The sequence below is a fragment of the Herpailurus yagouaroundi genome, unplaced genomic scaffold (assembly GCF_014898765.1).
Source record: "Herpailurus yagouaroundi ecotype Mexico unplaced genomic scaffold, PumYag 181, whole genome shotgun sequence".
In the NCBI taxonomy this organism is placed as follows: Eukaryota; Metazoa; Chordata; class Mammalia; order Carnivora; family Felidae; genus Herpailurus; species Herpailurus yagouaroundi.
The window spans coordinates 14,079,711-14,095,517 of NW_024412412.1; the positions used below are offsets into that span (position 1 = coordinate 14,079,711).

At 44.5% G+C, this 15,807-nt stretch overlaps 1 protein-coding gene across 3 annotated transcripts in view; it reads left to right on the forward strand.

The window, feature by feature from the left end:
• Positions 1-15,720, forward strand: part of WWC2 (WW and C2 domain containing 2) — a 202,070-nt gene extending 186,350 nt beyond the window's left edge. For all 3 annotated transcript variants that reach the window (XM_040489881.1, XM_040489880.1, XM_040489882.1), the window contains 2 exons: positions 9,544-9,671; positions 11,953-15,720. In XM_040489881.1, coding sequence (XP_040345815.1) covers positions 9,544-9,671; positions 11,953-12,019 — 195 coding nt within the window. In that variant the 3' untranslated portion in view covers positions 12,020-15,720. The remainder of the gene's footprint in view (positions 1-9,543; positions 9,672-11,952) is intronic.
• Positions 15,721-15,807: the final 87 nt, after the last annotated feature.

Sequence of the window (15,807 nt, forward strand, 5' to 3'; positions counted from 1 at the left end):
TCTGGCTCTTTGTTAGCCTCTAGGGTCAGTTGAAAGGGTTACACAAAAATAGGGTCATAAAGACAAATTGTTGCAAAACTTGTTTTTCTCTCTTCCCCCCCCCCCCACTTAATTCTATATTCTTATACAAACAACAGCTTTCCTGGGGCGCCTGGGTGGCTCAAGTCGGTTGAGCGCGTCAGACTCTTGATTTCAGCTCGTGTCTTGGTCCCAGGATCGTGGGATCGAGCCCTGCATGGGGCTCCGTGCTGAGCATGGAGCCTGCTTAAGACTCTCTTTCTCCCTCTCTCTGCCCCTCTTCCCTGCTTGTACTTGCCCGCTCTCTAAAATAAAATTTAAAAAAGAATAGCTTCCCCGGGGCACCTGGGTGGCTCAGTTAGTTAAGCATCGGGCTTCAGCTCAGGCCATGATCTCTCAGTTGGTGAGTTTGAGCCCCGCATCTGGCTGTCTGCTGTCAGCGTGGAGCCTGCTTCGAATCCTCGGGCTCCCTCTCTCTCTGCCCCTCCCCTGCTTGTGTGCTGCTCTCTCTCAAAAAAATAAACATTAAAAAAAAAAAAAAAAAAAAGAACAGCTTTCCATACTAGTAAATGCTGCTGTAATTCATTATTTTTAAGGCATTCGCTTGGTGGCTATGTCATAATTATTTAGTTATTCTAATGACAGTTTCCCAGATTTTCGGTTATGGACAATGTGCAAATGAGCATTCCTGTATCCTTCTGGATTCAGTAGCGTTTCCAAAGCTTAAATACCTAGTAGAAGAGTTGCCAGTCCTGAGAGCTTGGCTGTGAACCACGGTCAAAGGTCTTGTCTCTGCCACGTCTGAAGACCTCGTCCTTCCGCTTCCCGGCCTTGACAGTGTCTGAAACAGCGGGCGCGTGTGGGATGCCAAGACCCTTACAATCCCCTTTTTGCCAACACCAGTTTATCTCCTTCTAAACGTTATAACTGCCCAAGTTAGTAACAGGAGGACTTGGCTTTTTCGAGCGCAGAAGGTTCTCCGTGGTGGGATTGTCCAGTCAATTTAGACTGCAGGCTGCAGGCTAGCGCCCTTAGCAAAGTGGTTTTTCCTCCCCTTTCCTTGTGCCAGTGCTGACTTCTGGCCTGAGTTGATCTCCCTCTAGTAAGACTTTGCTCCAAGCTACAAACAAACACAGACGTTTCCTTTACCGTTCCGGCTGCTACCACCGTGACCAGTGGCCTCCACTAAGCAGGGCCACGTTTTATGTTCTGTCACTGGAGCGCAGCACTTGGGAGGTCATGGCGAGAGAGGCTGACCAATGCTGGGGCGGGGGGGGGGGCTCCCAAATGAGCTGAGTCTCCCCAGCCCCTAGCTCCCCTCCCCCACCCCAAAACCCCCTTGGTGGGGCAGGGCGGGGTGGGACAGCAGTTGTGACTCCAGATGCTTCTTCCTGGCTCAGTAGCAGCACAGTCCTCTCACCCGTGGAGGCTCAGGCATTGGGACATCCACCTTGCTGTCCCCATGATTCCAGTCCCGTAACTGTTCACAGTGTGGTAGATGAGAATGGTAGCACTTTGGTGACCCGCGTTGATTTGCCGTTAGTGTTTATTCCGTGTGGTGCCTGCTCCTGCCCAGTGTCCTTTTTCCTGTTGTGTTTTTCTCCTTGGAAGGCCTTTTGGACACCTTTCTGTTATTTGAGTTAAAAATGGTTTTGTTCATTCTGCCATTTGCCTTTTGAACACCTTTCAGATGACAGAAGTCCAGATGTTTGTTTGAGTCTAAATGCATCAGTTTCCATTTTCTGACTTTCTGGAGAGCTGTGTTGGTAGTAACCACTGGAAAAAACGCAAGGTGGTTCTAAACCTTTTGAGACTTACTGAGGCCTATTAATCTTTAAAAGATGGTCACCTAAAAACCCGTTTTCCCCAAAGACTGACACGCATTCATTCAGACTGCGTTAGCTGTGCCCCCACTGCGTGCAGTGGAATCTCCCACTGGGGATTCCGGCACTGAGGGGGCCAGACAAGTCCCCACCCTGAAGCCACTTGAGAAAGTAAGGCAGGGGCAGGGTACCTCGAAAAGAATCTCTAGTCCCTGTGCTGCCCATGGGTATCACTGAGAAAATGGCCGATGCTTAGTAAGATGTGCCAAAAAGCGCTTAAGACACGGATTGGGATAAACCAAGTCACAGCCCATCTTGTCCAGGAGAAAAGTGACAGTTTCTGTTGAAATAAGAGCTGCAAGGCGTGGGTTCCCTCCAGCACGAGGCAGCTTCCCAGAGCGTGCTTGGCCGGCTTGCTTTCCCCAACACCCTGGCGAGAAGTAGGAGGGAAAGCGAAGAGGAAAGTTACCCTGTATCACCACCCCAAACTTTGTTTAGACTTCCTTTTTCTTAAAGCAGCTTTCCAAACAAATGCCAAAAGTTAACACACATATTTATTAGATCTCACTCTCCCTCAGAACGCAAAGTAATTTGAATTAGATTTTTGTTTCTGTCAGGTGCGGACAACTACTGTTTTGCGTTAAGTACGCGTTGACAAGACTGCTTCTAGATGACATTTCCCCTCATCTGAGTACGTAGGTCGCGTGAAGTCTCCAGCCACTTGACGTAATACAGTTCATTGTATAATGCAACATCACGAGCAGCTTCTGCAAATATAGGCAGTTTTCGAAAACAAACCACTGGCTTCAAAATCTTTATTGAGCACTTGAACCTCTATAAATCATGTTAAACAGATGCAGTCCCTACCCTTCGGAAGCTTACAGGCCCATGTAAACAGCTCGGACCCCAAGGCAAACCATGAGACAAAACCAAAATTAACAACCAGGCAGCCTCTTGGCTTCACCTGCAAGTGGGAGTCCGGGCCTTGGTGGAGGCCGGCGTCCACATGATGAATAAGCCCCATAATTTCCAAATAAGAAGATAGGAAGAGTAGTAAGTAGCACGTTTATACCTAAGCCTCATTTCCTGCTTCACAGTTGATTTATATAGCTAAGGAATTGTCCTTTTAGTTGATGTACTTTTAAGTTCTAAGTATAACTGAAACAAAATTGTGATTAATTTTTCCCCGAGATAGTCGGGTAGTATAAACACACACACACACACACACACACACACACACACACACATATGCAGATGTACTTATTGTGGATAGTTTTCAGAATACACAGGACATGCCTGTGTCCCCTCTACATCTGATTTAACCACATGTTCATTGATCTAGATGTTTAAATGCTAAATCCCAGGTGAATGAACATTGCAGCCTGGAAATAATTGAAACGTGAGATTCTAGAAGGTTAGTTCAATAATTACGCCCCAGCTATTAAATACAATGCTATGAAACTATTAAAAAGTTACGGACTTCCATTTCCTGGTCTGGCCTGTTAGGAGCTTAGAAGTCACTACTCTGCCCTAACAACAAGGAAAGAAGCTGAACAAACTGAAAAATCAACAGCTCTTCTTAGATCTGTCAGGAAGATGAGGTCACAGGTCAAAATGTTGCCCCCCGCAAAGTAGAGAGACAGGCAGCACAGACAATGACCATTCACGAGAGCAGAAACTCCAAGGGGGCCAGTACTGGGGTCCGAGAGCCTGAACTGGAATTGGTGAACTGCGGGAGGTTCCCGGTCAACAAGCCTAAGACCGAAAACCTCCAGGGGGCAGCCATGGGGAGCCCCCCACCCCACACTTCTGGGAATTTTCCGTCTAGGATCTCTACTAGGTCCTCAGGATCAGAAAAGAAAACCTGTGCCTCCAGCAGCGTGAGGGGAAAGCGACCATTCTGAAGTAGGCTGGAGCATTCTGCTAACAAGACCCACCCTCAGGGGCAGCCAGAGTCTAACCTACAAGGGTTTTTAAGAGAGCCTAACCAACGTGGGGGTAGGAAAATACCCACTCCAGCCACCCTGTCTCACCTAAGTGGGGGTTGGGGGACTGACAAGCATTTGTGAAGTTCTCATTTGGGGACACAGGCCCACCAAGAGACTGACCGGATTCAGACATGGCAGGGATGTTGGAATTATCAGACCAGGAACTTAAAACAACTGTGATCAAGGCTCTAAGGGCTCTAATGGGAAAAGTAGGCAACATATGAGAACAGATGGTCAATAAAAGCTGAAAGAAAAAGGCAATTCTAAGAAAGAATCTAAATGAAATGCTGGAGATCAAAAACACTATCAAAGAAATGGAGAATACCTGTGATGGGCTTGTTACCCAACTAGATATGGGCTGAGGAAAGACTCTGAGCTTGAGGAGATGTCAGTAGAAACTTTCAAAACTGAAAATCAAAGAGAAAAAAGACGGACGGGGAAAAAAAGGAAGAGGGTATCTGAGACCTGTGGGACAATTACAAAAGGTAAAACTCACACACAATGGAAATACCAGAAGACAGAGAAAAACAGAAGAAATATTTTAAGCAAGAATGGTTGAGAATTTCTCTAAATTCATATCAGACACCAAACTACAGACCCAGGAAGCTCAGAGAACACCAGGCCAGCTAGATGCAAGAAACTCTGCACCTAGGCATGTAACATTCAAACCTCAGAAAATCACAGATACAGGAAAAAATCTTGAAAGAGGCCAAAGTGAAAGAACACTTAACTTATATAAGAGCAAAGATAATAATTATACATACGACTTCTCAGAAGCCATGCAAGCAAGAATAGAGTGGGGTGAAATATTTAAGGTGTTGAGTTGGGGGGTGGGGACACCACCAACTGAGAATTCTATACCCAACAAAACTATCCTTCAGGACTAAAGGAGAAATACTTTCTCAGACAAATGAAAATTGAGAAAATGTGTTGTCAGGAGACCTGCCTAGCAATAAATGTTAAAAGAAGCCCTTCAGGGATTAGGAAAATAGTGTAGGTCAGCAACTTGGATCTGTATAAAGAAAGGAAGAGCACTGAGGAAGGAATTAGTGACTGTAGAGTTAAAACTTTTATTTTTCTTATTCTTAAATGACCTAACAGATAAGAGTTTGTTCAGAATAACAATAGCAACAATGTATTTACATATATATATGCTTACGTATAAGTGAAATGACTGACACCAATGATACGAGGGACAAGAGGGAGATGTTAGGAATATTTTATTATTATATGGTACTTGCACTATCCATAAAGTACTGTGGTGTTTTGCATATTACAAAATATTAGACAACCACTTAAAAGTTTAAAAAAGAAGTACAATTGACATGCTAAGAAAGGAGAGAAAATGGAATAATACAAGTTGCCCAATTAAAACCACAAAAGGCAGAAAAAGAGTAGAAGGCAAAAACAAAGAACAAGGGCAGTGACTAGAAAACAATAATAAATATGGCGGGTATCAATCCAGCCCTATCAGTAATCCCTTTAAACATTGATGATCTGAATTTGCCAATTCAAAGAAATTGTCAGCGTTGAACAAAGGACAAGGCTCGACTACATGTTGTCTACCAGAAACCAATTTTATACATAAAACACGTAGAGGCTAAAAGTAAAGGCATAGAGAAAAATAGGCCATGCTAACACTAATCAAAACCAAATTAATCTGAGACAGACATCTGAGAATAAAAAGTGTCCGGTATAAACAAGGTCATTGTATAATGACAAAACAGCCAGTACTTTTACTGTTGGAGACTTCAATGCCCCCTTTTCAGAAGTGGACAGATCCCAGCAGCAGAAAGCCATCAAGGATGTAGTTGAACTCAACCATTAATTAGCTAGACACAACTGACATCCATAGACTACTTCATCCAACAACAGCAGAATTCACATTCTCCTCAAGCTCACATTGGAACATTCATCAAGATAAACCACGTTTTGTGCCATAAAATATAACTTAAAAATGTAAAAGAATACAAATCATACAGTGTCTACTCTCAGACCACAATGGAGTAAAACTAGAAATCAATAACAGAAAAATAGCTAGAAAATCCCAAAGTACTTAGAGACCTACGACACGTTTTTAAATAACACATGGGTCAGAAAAAGAAATCTCAAGAGAAAACATATTTTCAACCAAATGAAAATGAAAGGCCAGCTTATCAAAATTTGTGCAATGCAGCAAAGAGGAAAATTTATAGTAGTCAATGTATATACTAGAAAAGAAGAAAGATTTAAAATCCATAATCTAAGCTTCTGCCTTAGGAAACTAGAAAAAGAAGAGTAGATTAAATCCGAAGCAATCAGCAGAAAAATAATAAAAATTAGGTAGTTCTCAATTAAATTGAAAACAAGAAATCAATAGCAAGTTTGCAGGATACAAGGTTAATGGAGTCAATTGCTTTTCTGTATGCTAGTGATGAACAAGTGGAATTTGAAATTAAAAACAATACAATTAGCACCCCCTAAAATGAAATACTTAGTTATGTATCTAACAAAATATGTATAAGACCTAAGTGAGGAAAAATACAAAACCTGATGAATGAAATCAAAGAACTAATAAATGGAGAGATAGTTCATGTTCATGACTAGGAAGACTTAATATTGTCAAAATGGTCTTCCCAAATTGACCTATAGATTTACTGCAATCCCAATCAAAATCCCAGCAAATTATTTTGTGGATGTAGACAAAATGATTCTGAAGTTTACATGGAGAGAGAAAAGACGCATGATAGCTAACACAATATTGAAGGAGGCAGGGTTGTGGGACTGACATTACCCAACTTCAGGACTTCCTGTAAAGCTAAAGTAATCAAGACACTGTGATATTGATGAAAGAACAGATAACTGGAGCATAATAGCCCAGAAATAGGTCCACATAAATGTGGATACAGGCAACTGACCTTTGACAGAGGAGCAAAAGCAACACAACGGGACAAGAGAGTCTTTTCAACAAGTCAAACAACTGGACATCCACATGCAAAAAAAAAAAAAAAAAAAAAAAAAATCTAGACACAGACCTTACACCCTTAGCAAAAGTTAACTAAAAATGAATTGTAGGCCTAAATATAAAACACAAAACGATAAAAGTCCTGCAGTGTAACAACTTAAGAGAAAACCTAGATGACCTCTGATATGGCAATGACTCCTAAGATACAACACCAAGAGCATGGCCCATGAAAGAAAGAATTGGTAAGTTGAACTTCATTAAAATTAAACATTTCTGCCCTGTGTAAGTGTCAAGAGAAAGAAAAGACAAGTCACAGAGCGGGAGAAAATATCTGCAGAAGACACATCTGATAAAGCCCTGTTATCCAAAATATACAAAGAACTCTTAGAACTCAACAGTGAGAAAATGAACAGCCCAATTACAAAGCAGACAGGGGCACCTCGGTGGCTCAGTCTGTTGAGCATCCAACTTCGGCTCAGGTCATGATCTCATGGTCTGTGAGTTCAAGCCCCACAGAGCCTGGAGCCTGCTTTGGATTCTCTGTGTGTGTGTGTGTGTGTGTGTGTGTGTGTGTGTGTGTGTTTCTCTCTGCCGCTCCCCCACTTGTGCTCTCCCTCTCTCTCAAAAATAAATAAACTTTGAAAAAAAAACTTAGAGCAGTGCAACCAAGAAATCTCTCCTGTTAACATTTGGCAAATACACTTTCAATCTCATTCATCTTTCCAAACCTTTTTTCTTATATTAGCCATTTTACTTTTTTTTTTAACTTTTTTTTTCAACGTTTATTTATTTTTGGGACAGAGAGAGACAGAGCATGAACGGGGGAGGGGCAGAGAGAGAGGGAGACACAGAATCGGAAACAGGCTCCAGGCTCTGAGCCATCAGCCCAGAGCCTGACTTGGGGCTCGAACTCACGGACCGCGAGATCGTGACCTGGCCGAAGTCGGACGCTTAACCGACTGTGCCACCCAGGCGCCCCTCCAATACACTGTTTTTAAAATGGCTAATATTGGGGCGCCTGGGTGGCGCAGTCGGTTAAGCGTCCGACTTCGGCCAGGTCACGATCTCGCGGTCCGTGAGTTCGAGCCCCAAGTCAGGCTCTGGGCTGATGGCTCAGAGCCTGGAGCCTGTTTCCGATTCTGTGTCTCCCTCTCTCTCTGCCCCTCCCCCGTTCATGCTCTGTCTCTCTCTGTCCCAAAAATAAATAAACGTTGAAAACAAAAAATTAAAAAAAATAAAAACAGTTTATTGGAGTAGAATTTACATACGAGATTAGCTTCTTTTACTAGTGATATACATGTAAGTATATCATGTGTTTCCATGTGTTTCCATGGCTTATAGCTCATTTCTTTTCAGCAGTGGATAATATTCCATTGTTTACAAGCACCACAGTTGACCTGCCTATCACTCACTAGAGGACATTTTGGCTGCACCCAAGTTTTGGCAACATTTTTTTTTAATTTCATTTTTAAGGGGCGCCTGGGTGACTCAGTCGGCTGAGCGTCCGACTTCAGTGCAGGTCATGATCTCATGGTTTGTGAGTTCGAGCCCTGTGTCAGGCTCTGTGCTGACAGCTCAGAGCCTGGAGCCTGCTTCGGATTCTGTGTCTCCCTCTCTACCCCTCCTGCACCTGCACTCTCTCAAAAGTAAATAAACATTCTTTGAGAGAGATTTCATTTCTAAGTAATCTTAACACGGGGCTTGAACTTACAACCCTGACATCAAGTATGCACGCTCTACAGACTGAGCCAGCTGGCATCCTCCCCCCGCAAGTTTTGGCTATTATAAAGGAAGATGCCATAAACATCTGAGTCCACAACTTTTCAACTCCTTTGGGTAAATACCAACAAGTATGACTCCTAGATCATACGGCAAGAGCATGTTTATTTAGCTTTGTAAGAAAACGTCAACCTGCACCTTAAACTTAAACCACAGTATATGTCAATGGTATCTCGATAAAGTTGGGGGGGGGGATTGAAAACAATGCCAAAGTGTCTCCAAAGAGGCTGTACTGTTTTGCGTTCCCACCAGCAGTGAACACGAGCTCCTGTTGTACCACATATTTGCCAGGATTTGGTGTGGCCAGTGAACTATCAGTGTTTTGGATTTGGGCCATTCTAATAGGCGTGTGGCCTTAACTGGTTGTTGTTTCAATTTGCATTTCCCTAATGACATGCGACGTGGGGCATCTTTTCATATGCTTATTTACCATCTGTGGATCTTTTTTGGTGAGGTGTCCGTTCAGGGCTTTTGTCTACTTTTCTTTAATCTTTTTTTTTTTTTACATTATTTAACATTTATTTACATGTAACATTTAATGTTTGTTTATTTTTGAAAGAGTGAGCGCCACCAGGGGAAGGGGAGGGGGAGAGGGAGACAGAGGATCCTTCGCAGGCTCCAGGCTCTGAGCTGTCAGCACAGAGCCAGAACCGGGGCTCGAACTCATAAACCGTGAGATCGTGACGCCGAGTGGAAGTCCCAGGCTCGAGCCACCCAGGCACCCCGTCTTCATTTCTTTTCTGAGGGTTCTTAGGCTTTCCAGATGCAATAAAACGATCACGTATTACCCGTGTAGTAAGATCTTTCAAATGCGCTGCAGTAAACTCGTCCCCAGCGGCGGCCGCGCCACACCTGCAGGGGGAGCCGCGCGGGACTGTCGCTGCAGAGGCTGCCCTCCCGGCTCAGCGCCCAAGCCCTCAAGCCTTACACCCTGTCTCCGGGACTTTCTAATTAGCGTCCTGTGGGGGTTTGTTTTTATTTCCTTCGCCAGGCCGAACAGTCCAAAGAAGAGCAGAAGCAGGACTTGAACGCGGAGAAATTGATGCGACAAGTGTCCAAGGACGTTTGCCGGCTGCGTGAGCAGAGCCGGAAGGTGCCGCGCCAGGTGCAGTCCTTCAGGTAAGCGGCCCCGGGCCCGCCGGTGCTCCCGGACTGTCCTCCGCGTGGTCTCGGTTCGGCGGGAGCTCACGTCAGCAGTGACGGGGGGGGGATCGTATGTGCTTCCATTTGCTCCTTCGTGAGGTTACACCCCCCGCCCCCACGACAGCGGTCCTGACCCGATTAAAGCCTGGCTCCCCAAGAACCCAGGGTGTCCCCGGCGCTTAGAAGCAGGTGGCATATCCCGCTGAGAAATCTTGACGCAAAATACGAAGAGGTATATATCTTTGGGTCTTGTGTTGTTCACTCACTCAACAGACGCCCCCCCCAACCCGTGGACGTGGATGCCCCTCACCCCGGCCCCCCAGGCTGTGCTGGGCTTGCGGGGGGATGGGGGGGATACACGCCGAGAGCCTGGGGCACATGCCTGGGTGGGAGAGCCGGATACTCTGCCCCAAGCATGGGGGGGGGGGGGGGGGGGGGGGGGGGGGGACAGTCCTGGTTTCACCTGCAGTCAGGGGCCCCGTGTTCCCCAGCCGTCTGATTTGTCAAGGGAAGTTGGAAATAGGAGTCCTACGTGAAATATCTCAAATGTTAACATTGGCAACTGACTCTGGTATGTAAACCCCGCCTGAGCCAAAGAAATCCATTAGCAGGGAGTGTTCAGTTTGTGGTTCCACCTTAAGGCTTTCAGTGACGTCATGATCAGGCTTACTTGCCTTTTTTTTATTTTTACTTTGTATTTTTATTTTTTAAGAGTTTTTTGTTTTGTTTTGTTTTGTTTATGTTTGAGATAAAGAGCAAGTGTGGGAGGGCAGAAAGAGAAGGAGAGAGAGAATCCCAAACAGAGCCGGGATCAAGAGGAGAAACCACAAGAGCCAGATGCGTGGGGAGGCGCCTGGGTGGCTCAGTCGCTTGAGCGGCCAACTTCGGCTCAGGTCATGCTCTGGCGGTCCGTGGGTTCGAGCCCCGCATCAGGCTCTGTGCTGACAGCTCAGAGTCTGGAAGCTGCTTCGGATTCTGTGTCTCCCTCTCTCTCTGCCCCTCCCCTGCTCGTGTACTGTGTCTCTTTCTCAAAAATAAGTAAACATTTAAAAATTAAAAAAAAAAAAGCCAATGAATTCTTAGCCGACGGAGCCACCCAGGCGCTCCAAGGGTTGTTGTTTTTTTTTTTAAGTAATCTCTACACCCAGCGTGAGGCTCGAACACACAGCCCCAAGATTAAGAGTCACTCACTCTACCAACTGAGTCAGCCAGAGGCCCCTCAGTTGCCTTTTTTTTAAGTTTTGCTTTTATCTCTTCTGGAATCGAACAAATCTAAAGGACGCAATACCACAAAAATAACTCATTCCGGTTTCCACAATTCTGTCATTGCCCCTTTCTTCTCTTCCTGGTCCTTAGTCTTTTGAGCTTTTCCACCTCAGTGCCTACTCCTTTGACCCCACACTTCCTCCACCATCTAGACAGACCCGTAGTTTCCCAAAGGAAGGCTGGTGCTGTATTCTTTTTTTCCCTTTTTTTTTTTTTCCTTCTTTTTTTGCTTTGTTTTTCTTCATGGCTGCCATCGTGCCCCACATAATGCAACACATCCTCAGTAAATATGCGTTGATGGGGTGCTCTGTACGACATGAACGTTACGTACCAAAGTGGATAGATTGCTCCTATCTTTCGCAACTCTACAATCCCAAAACCTTGTTTATTGTTTTGTTTTTTTGTTTTTTGTTTTTCAGTATTCTCCTGACCTCTGAAAACCATCCTGCCCTATGTTCTCAGCTTCTCCCTTTCGGGCTGTTTCTCCTCAGCGCTGTTTCGGGGCGCAGGACAGACCTGCCTTTACCACAGTCACGCTCTTTCTCTCCCCTTCATTTGGAGTCGCGACATCACTCCACCCTTTCCTTAGCACAGTACTGATTTTAAAGGACGTTCCCGATATCACGTACTTCTCTAGGAGGCCCTGAGAAGTCCCCTGGGACTTTGGACTTCTTGCATCCTTGCATCCTTGACTGCCTAGTTCAGAAGCACTCCCAACTGACCCGCTGATGGTTTAAAAACTGTCTCTCGCTGGAAATCCAGGAGGGAACGTGCTGCCTTTGTCTGTAGGTGATTTACCGTAAGCCAGAACTGCCCTTCTCCCGCATTACATCCTGTCGTAACAGGCAAAGACGATCTTGACCTTTCGGGGTTCTGCCTAAGGAACAGATCCCCTATCCAGGCTGGCAGAGCTCTTGGGACTATTTTCCATGGCCACAGAGTGTTTTCAGCTTCCTACTGAAGTCCATTTATTTCTCACCCCTGACTCTAGGGAGAAGATTGCCTACTTCACCAGAGCGAAGATAAGCATCCCGTCCCTGCCAGCCGATGATGTGTGATCACATCCCTGAAGACATTACGTTGTCTCCTGTTCATTCTTAGGGAGGGTACAAGACTGAACGTTTGTTTTGCTTCGGGGGGTTCTTTTTGTAACGTAACTATCAACTCTTAAAGAGCTTTTATTTCACAGCAGATTTTCAACATGTTAATTTGTAAAGTATCTTGAATGTAATTCTTACATGTTTAAAAAAGAAAAGAAATCCGATAACCAAAACAGGCTGATCTGGTACACGAACGTCCAGTACCTGCGTATTGCCAACGGGCTGCAGTTCATAAAAGTGGAACGGAGGCCGTGCCCCGTGCATATCCCAGTAGCCCAGCTGTTGAGAAATGGCTCGGTTTAGCAGAAGGTGATTTTTGCTTTTCCTTGGTTGTCCCACGAGCAGACTGAGGATGGCAGCCGGCCGGGAGGTATTTTTGTACCAAGGGGCAGCTCTTTGAGTTTGAACTCAAACGTGAGTACGGTTCTGGCTCCACCTGAAACAGGTGTCTGCGCTCCCGTCCGCCACCTGTGTCAGAGCCCCTCGTTTCCTTAAAACAACTTCCTTTTTGTCCTTTTCTTTGAGTCTAAAGAAAACAAACCACCGGAGCAGTGCTCCTGGCCGCGGGGAAGGCCTTTTGATGGGTCACCTCCTGAGCGGGGAGAGGAAGGGGGAGAGCCAGGGACCCTACACACACAAGTCACCTCCTCGGCGAGCACCTGCCGCCTCGGACGCAGCCCGGGCCCGCGTACGTGCTCCGAGGGCCGTGCCCAGCCTGCGCCCTTGACGCCGCGTCCTGGGCGTGAGGCTGGTGCCTCGCACGGCGCCGTGGTGGCCGGCGCTCTAAGCCCAGAGCGCGCGGGCGATGCGGAGGGAAGCGCGTCAGCACGCATCTGGTGAACCCGGGAGTCCCGATTGGATCAAAGTTGCCAAAAAAAAAAAAAAAAATTTTTTTTAAACTTTATTAAACAGATTTCTAACATTTACTAGAAACTATTTGGCAGCTCTCGTGTTTAGGGGATCCTACCTGTAATTTGTGGTGAGGAGGCCAAGAGAAGAGTGCCTGGGGACATTATTAACTTGAAATATCAGCCAAGGTGGTTGGTTAAGAAAACAATTCTAGATGATCTCGTGTCGAGAGGGGAAAAAGGCTCTAGGTCGTCCGTGTAGAATGTTAGCCCACCCGCCCCAGGCCCTGCTTGCGAGAAACGTATCTGCTCTGCCAGCATAAAGGCTTTTGAAGTAAAGAGTATTTGTGCAATTTAACTCATACTTATCATTCAGTCAGTTCTACTGGAAGAGGCACTTTTTGGTCAGCCATCTTACATAGCAAACTCAATCTTGGTGGTTTTGCTTTGTTTTGTTTTGTTTTGTTTTGTTTTGTTTTGTTTTTCGAGAAGTACAAAAATCCTCTTAACGGAATGGATCCCTTAAAAAAATAATAAGTTCTATTTCTAAGATAGCATCCTCAGCAAGAATTCTTAAGTTTCTTGAAAGTAATTCTACATATTCTGGAAAGTTCGTTTTATCAGAATCAAAATTCGAAGTAAGCAATTTCTGAGCCGAGAACTTTAATTATCTCTTCCTAAGTTATCCCACCACTTTCATCTAAAATGTCTCCGAAGCCATAACTGGATGTGACACCACTCTGGACAAAAACCAGCCTCGCGACTGCGCACCGTCCTTCGAGGCCGCGCGGCCCATTCTTTCAGATGACTAAGGAAAACCAGAGCAGGAATGCCATTCCTCCTTGTCAAGGTCAAATGTGAAAGACAGAAGTTTATTTAATATAGAGCTAAATGAAGGTCAGCCGTTTTCAGCTTCGTAGTGTGGCCGTGAAAATGTTTATAGAATTATGTGTAGTTGTACCGTACGATTTTATTTTCTTCATTTATTTATTTACGGTCTTATTTATGTTCTGTTTAATATATAGTTCGGTTCTGGCCATTTTAAATGTTTGACCCAGAAGAGGCTATATTGGACTATTTACACCTTTATAAATCTTCCTCAGATTAGCAAATCACTCTTTGTCATACGAAAAGCTTCAGACCAGTATACAAGAATTAAATCTGTCTCAGGCTGGTAGTTAACAGTTGTGACCAAGATGCTTTAGGTTTTATTTCACAAAATGTGCTCCTTTCTAACATGAGAAACGAACTTATTTTAGTATAATCCTTTTCCACACTTTAAAAATCAGCAATAGTGTTATGTATTTATAGGCAGCTTTTCACAATTCTGTCATATTTGTACTAACCCAAATGATTCACAGTGACAAAACATTTTAATAACTTGATCACAAAACCGTATGAACAATATGAATTTTAATATTATAAATACTGTTTTTTAAAGGTAGAATTTATTCTGCACAGGGTAAAAAGAATGTAATATTTAGGTCTCAAGTTTGAATTATCAGTATGTTATTATAATTTTGTATATCAGAATCTAAGTTGCAGGTACAAAAAAAAAAATATTGGTAGCCAAATGAACAAAGTTTAGCTGAATCTCTGTGGCATGCAAATCAAATTTAAAATCTTTTTTTTTCGCTATTACTTTATCTATATTGTATTAAATATCAAAGCTCAGGACTGAACTAAATATTTAATCAGGTTAAATTCTGAATATGTTTCTGTTTTAATTTGTCTCGTTTGTAAAAGTATGCAAATACATCACATAGATTAACTTTGGTTTCTGCACTTTCCCTGTGTTTCTGGGTGGACAGAAGTTCGGTGGGTTTTTTTGTTTTTTTTTTTTTAAACAAAGATGCATATTGCCTCATACTTTATTTCAGTGTCGTTTATTGCTTAATTTCCCTAATTGCTGCAAACAAGAGTTTTCTTGAGCCACGTACCGAACAAGTATAAAATCTCTCACGAGGAAATTCCCAGCCCCGCAGTTTGCTATTGGTTGGAAGATATGTATTGCTGAGAGGAATAAAAATGGCATATTTTCATAGTGGGAATAAAAGAAGGGGCTTCCAAGGTGAGCTCTGGGGTCCCCGCCCATCCCAGCCTGTGCTCTGGTCAGCTGGCCGGGCCGTGGTCCCGGGAGCTTCTCGGTCAGTGCACCCCGCCCTGACCCTGAGTGCCCCCCGTGGCCGCTCACCGAGCCAGGGGTTGGCTGGGGTGTCAGTTGTCTGCAGAGCACAGGACACAGAAGCCAAAGCACACCTGTGGGGTAGGTTTTCCGTGACTCTTCCCATGCACCAGACCGCCCCCCTCTGCTTCTGCCCCGGTGAGGAAGCATGAATGAACCCAGCTGGCTCTTGGAAAAGGCTCCGTAGAGGCGCTGAGGTCTCCGAATAAAAAGGAGATGGCGCGTCCCACATCGCTTACCTCCCAAGCTTTCAAAGAACCAGCAAGTTTTTAGGATACTCTAATGACATTTGCAATCGATCTGCAACAAGACTTTAGTTTCAGTATAATAGGTGATCTTACACACTTAAAAGCAGTAGGCGATCAGCAGTAACCTTTCCAGCTGCCAAAGTGACCCGTCTCTACGAATGACACCTTCAAAGATACGGAGGCACTGATATAAGGCTTTATTTACCGGTTCTGTGCAATCACTGAATCTATTTTGAAATTGAGAAAACTCATCCACAGTAATGAGTGTGATTACTATCGAGTCTTGAGTGGTTTTGGTCTCAGAATAGAAGAAGACAGTGGTTTACTCTCCTAGAAGGAAATTGCAATGTAAGAAGCCAGTAGCCACAGTGAAAAAAACAAAAAACAAGTGCGTTTTAGAAAATTAAACAGCTCAGTGAACGGGCAGCTGTGCAACAGGAGATCCTACCAAACCCAGACAGGAGT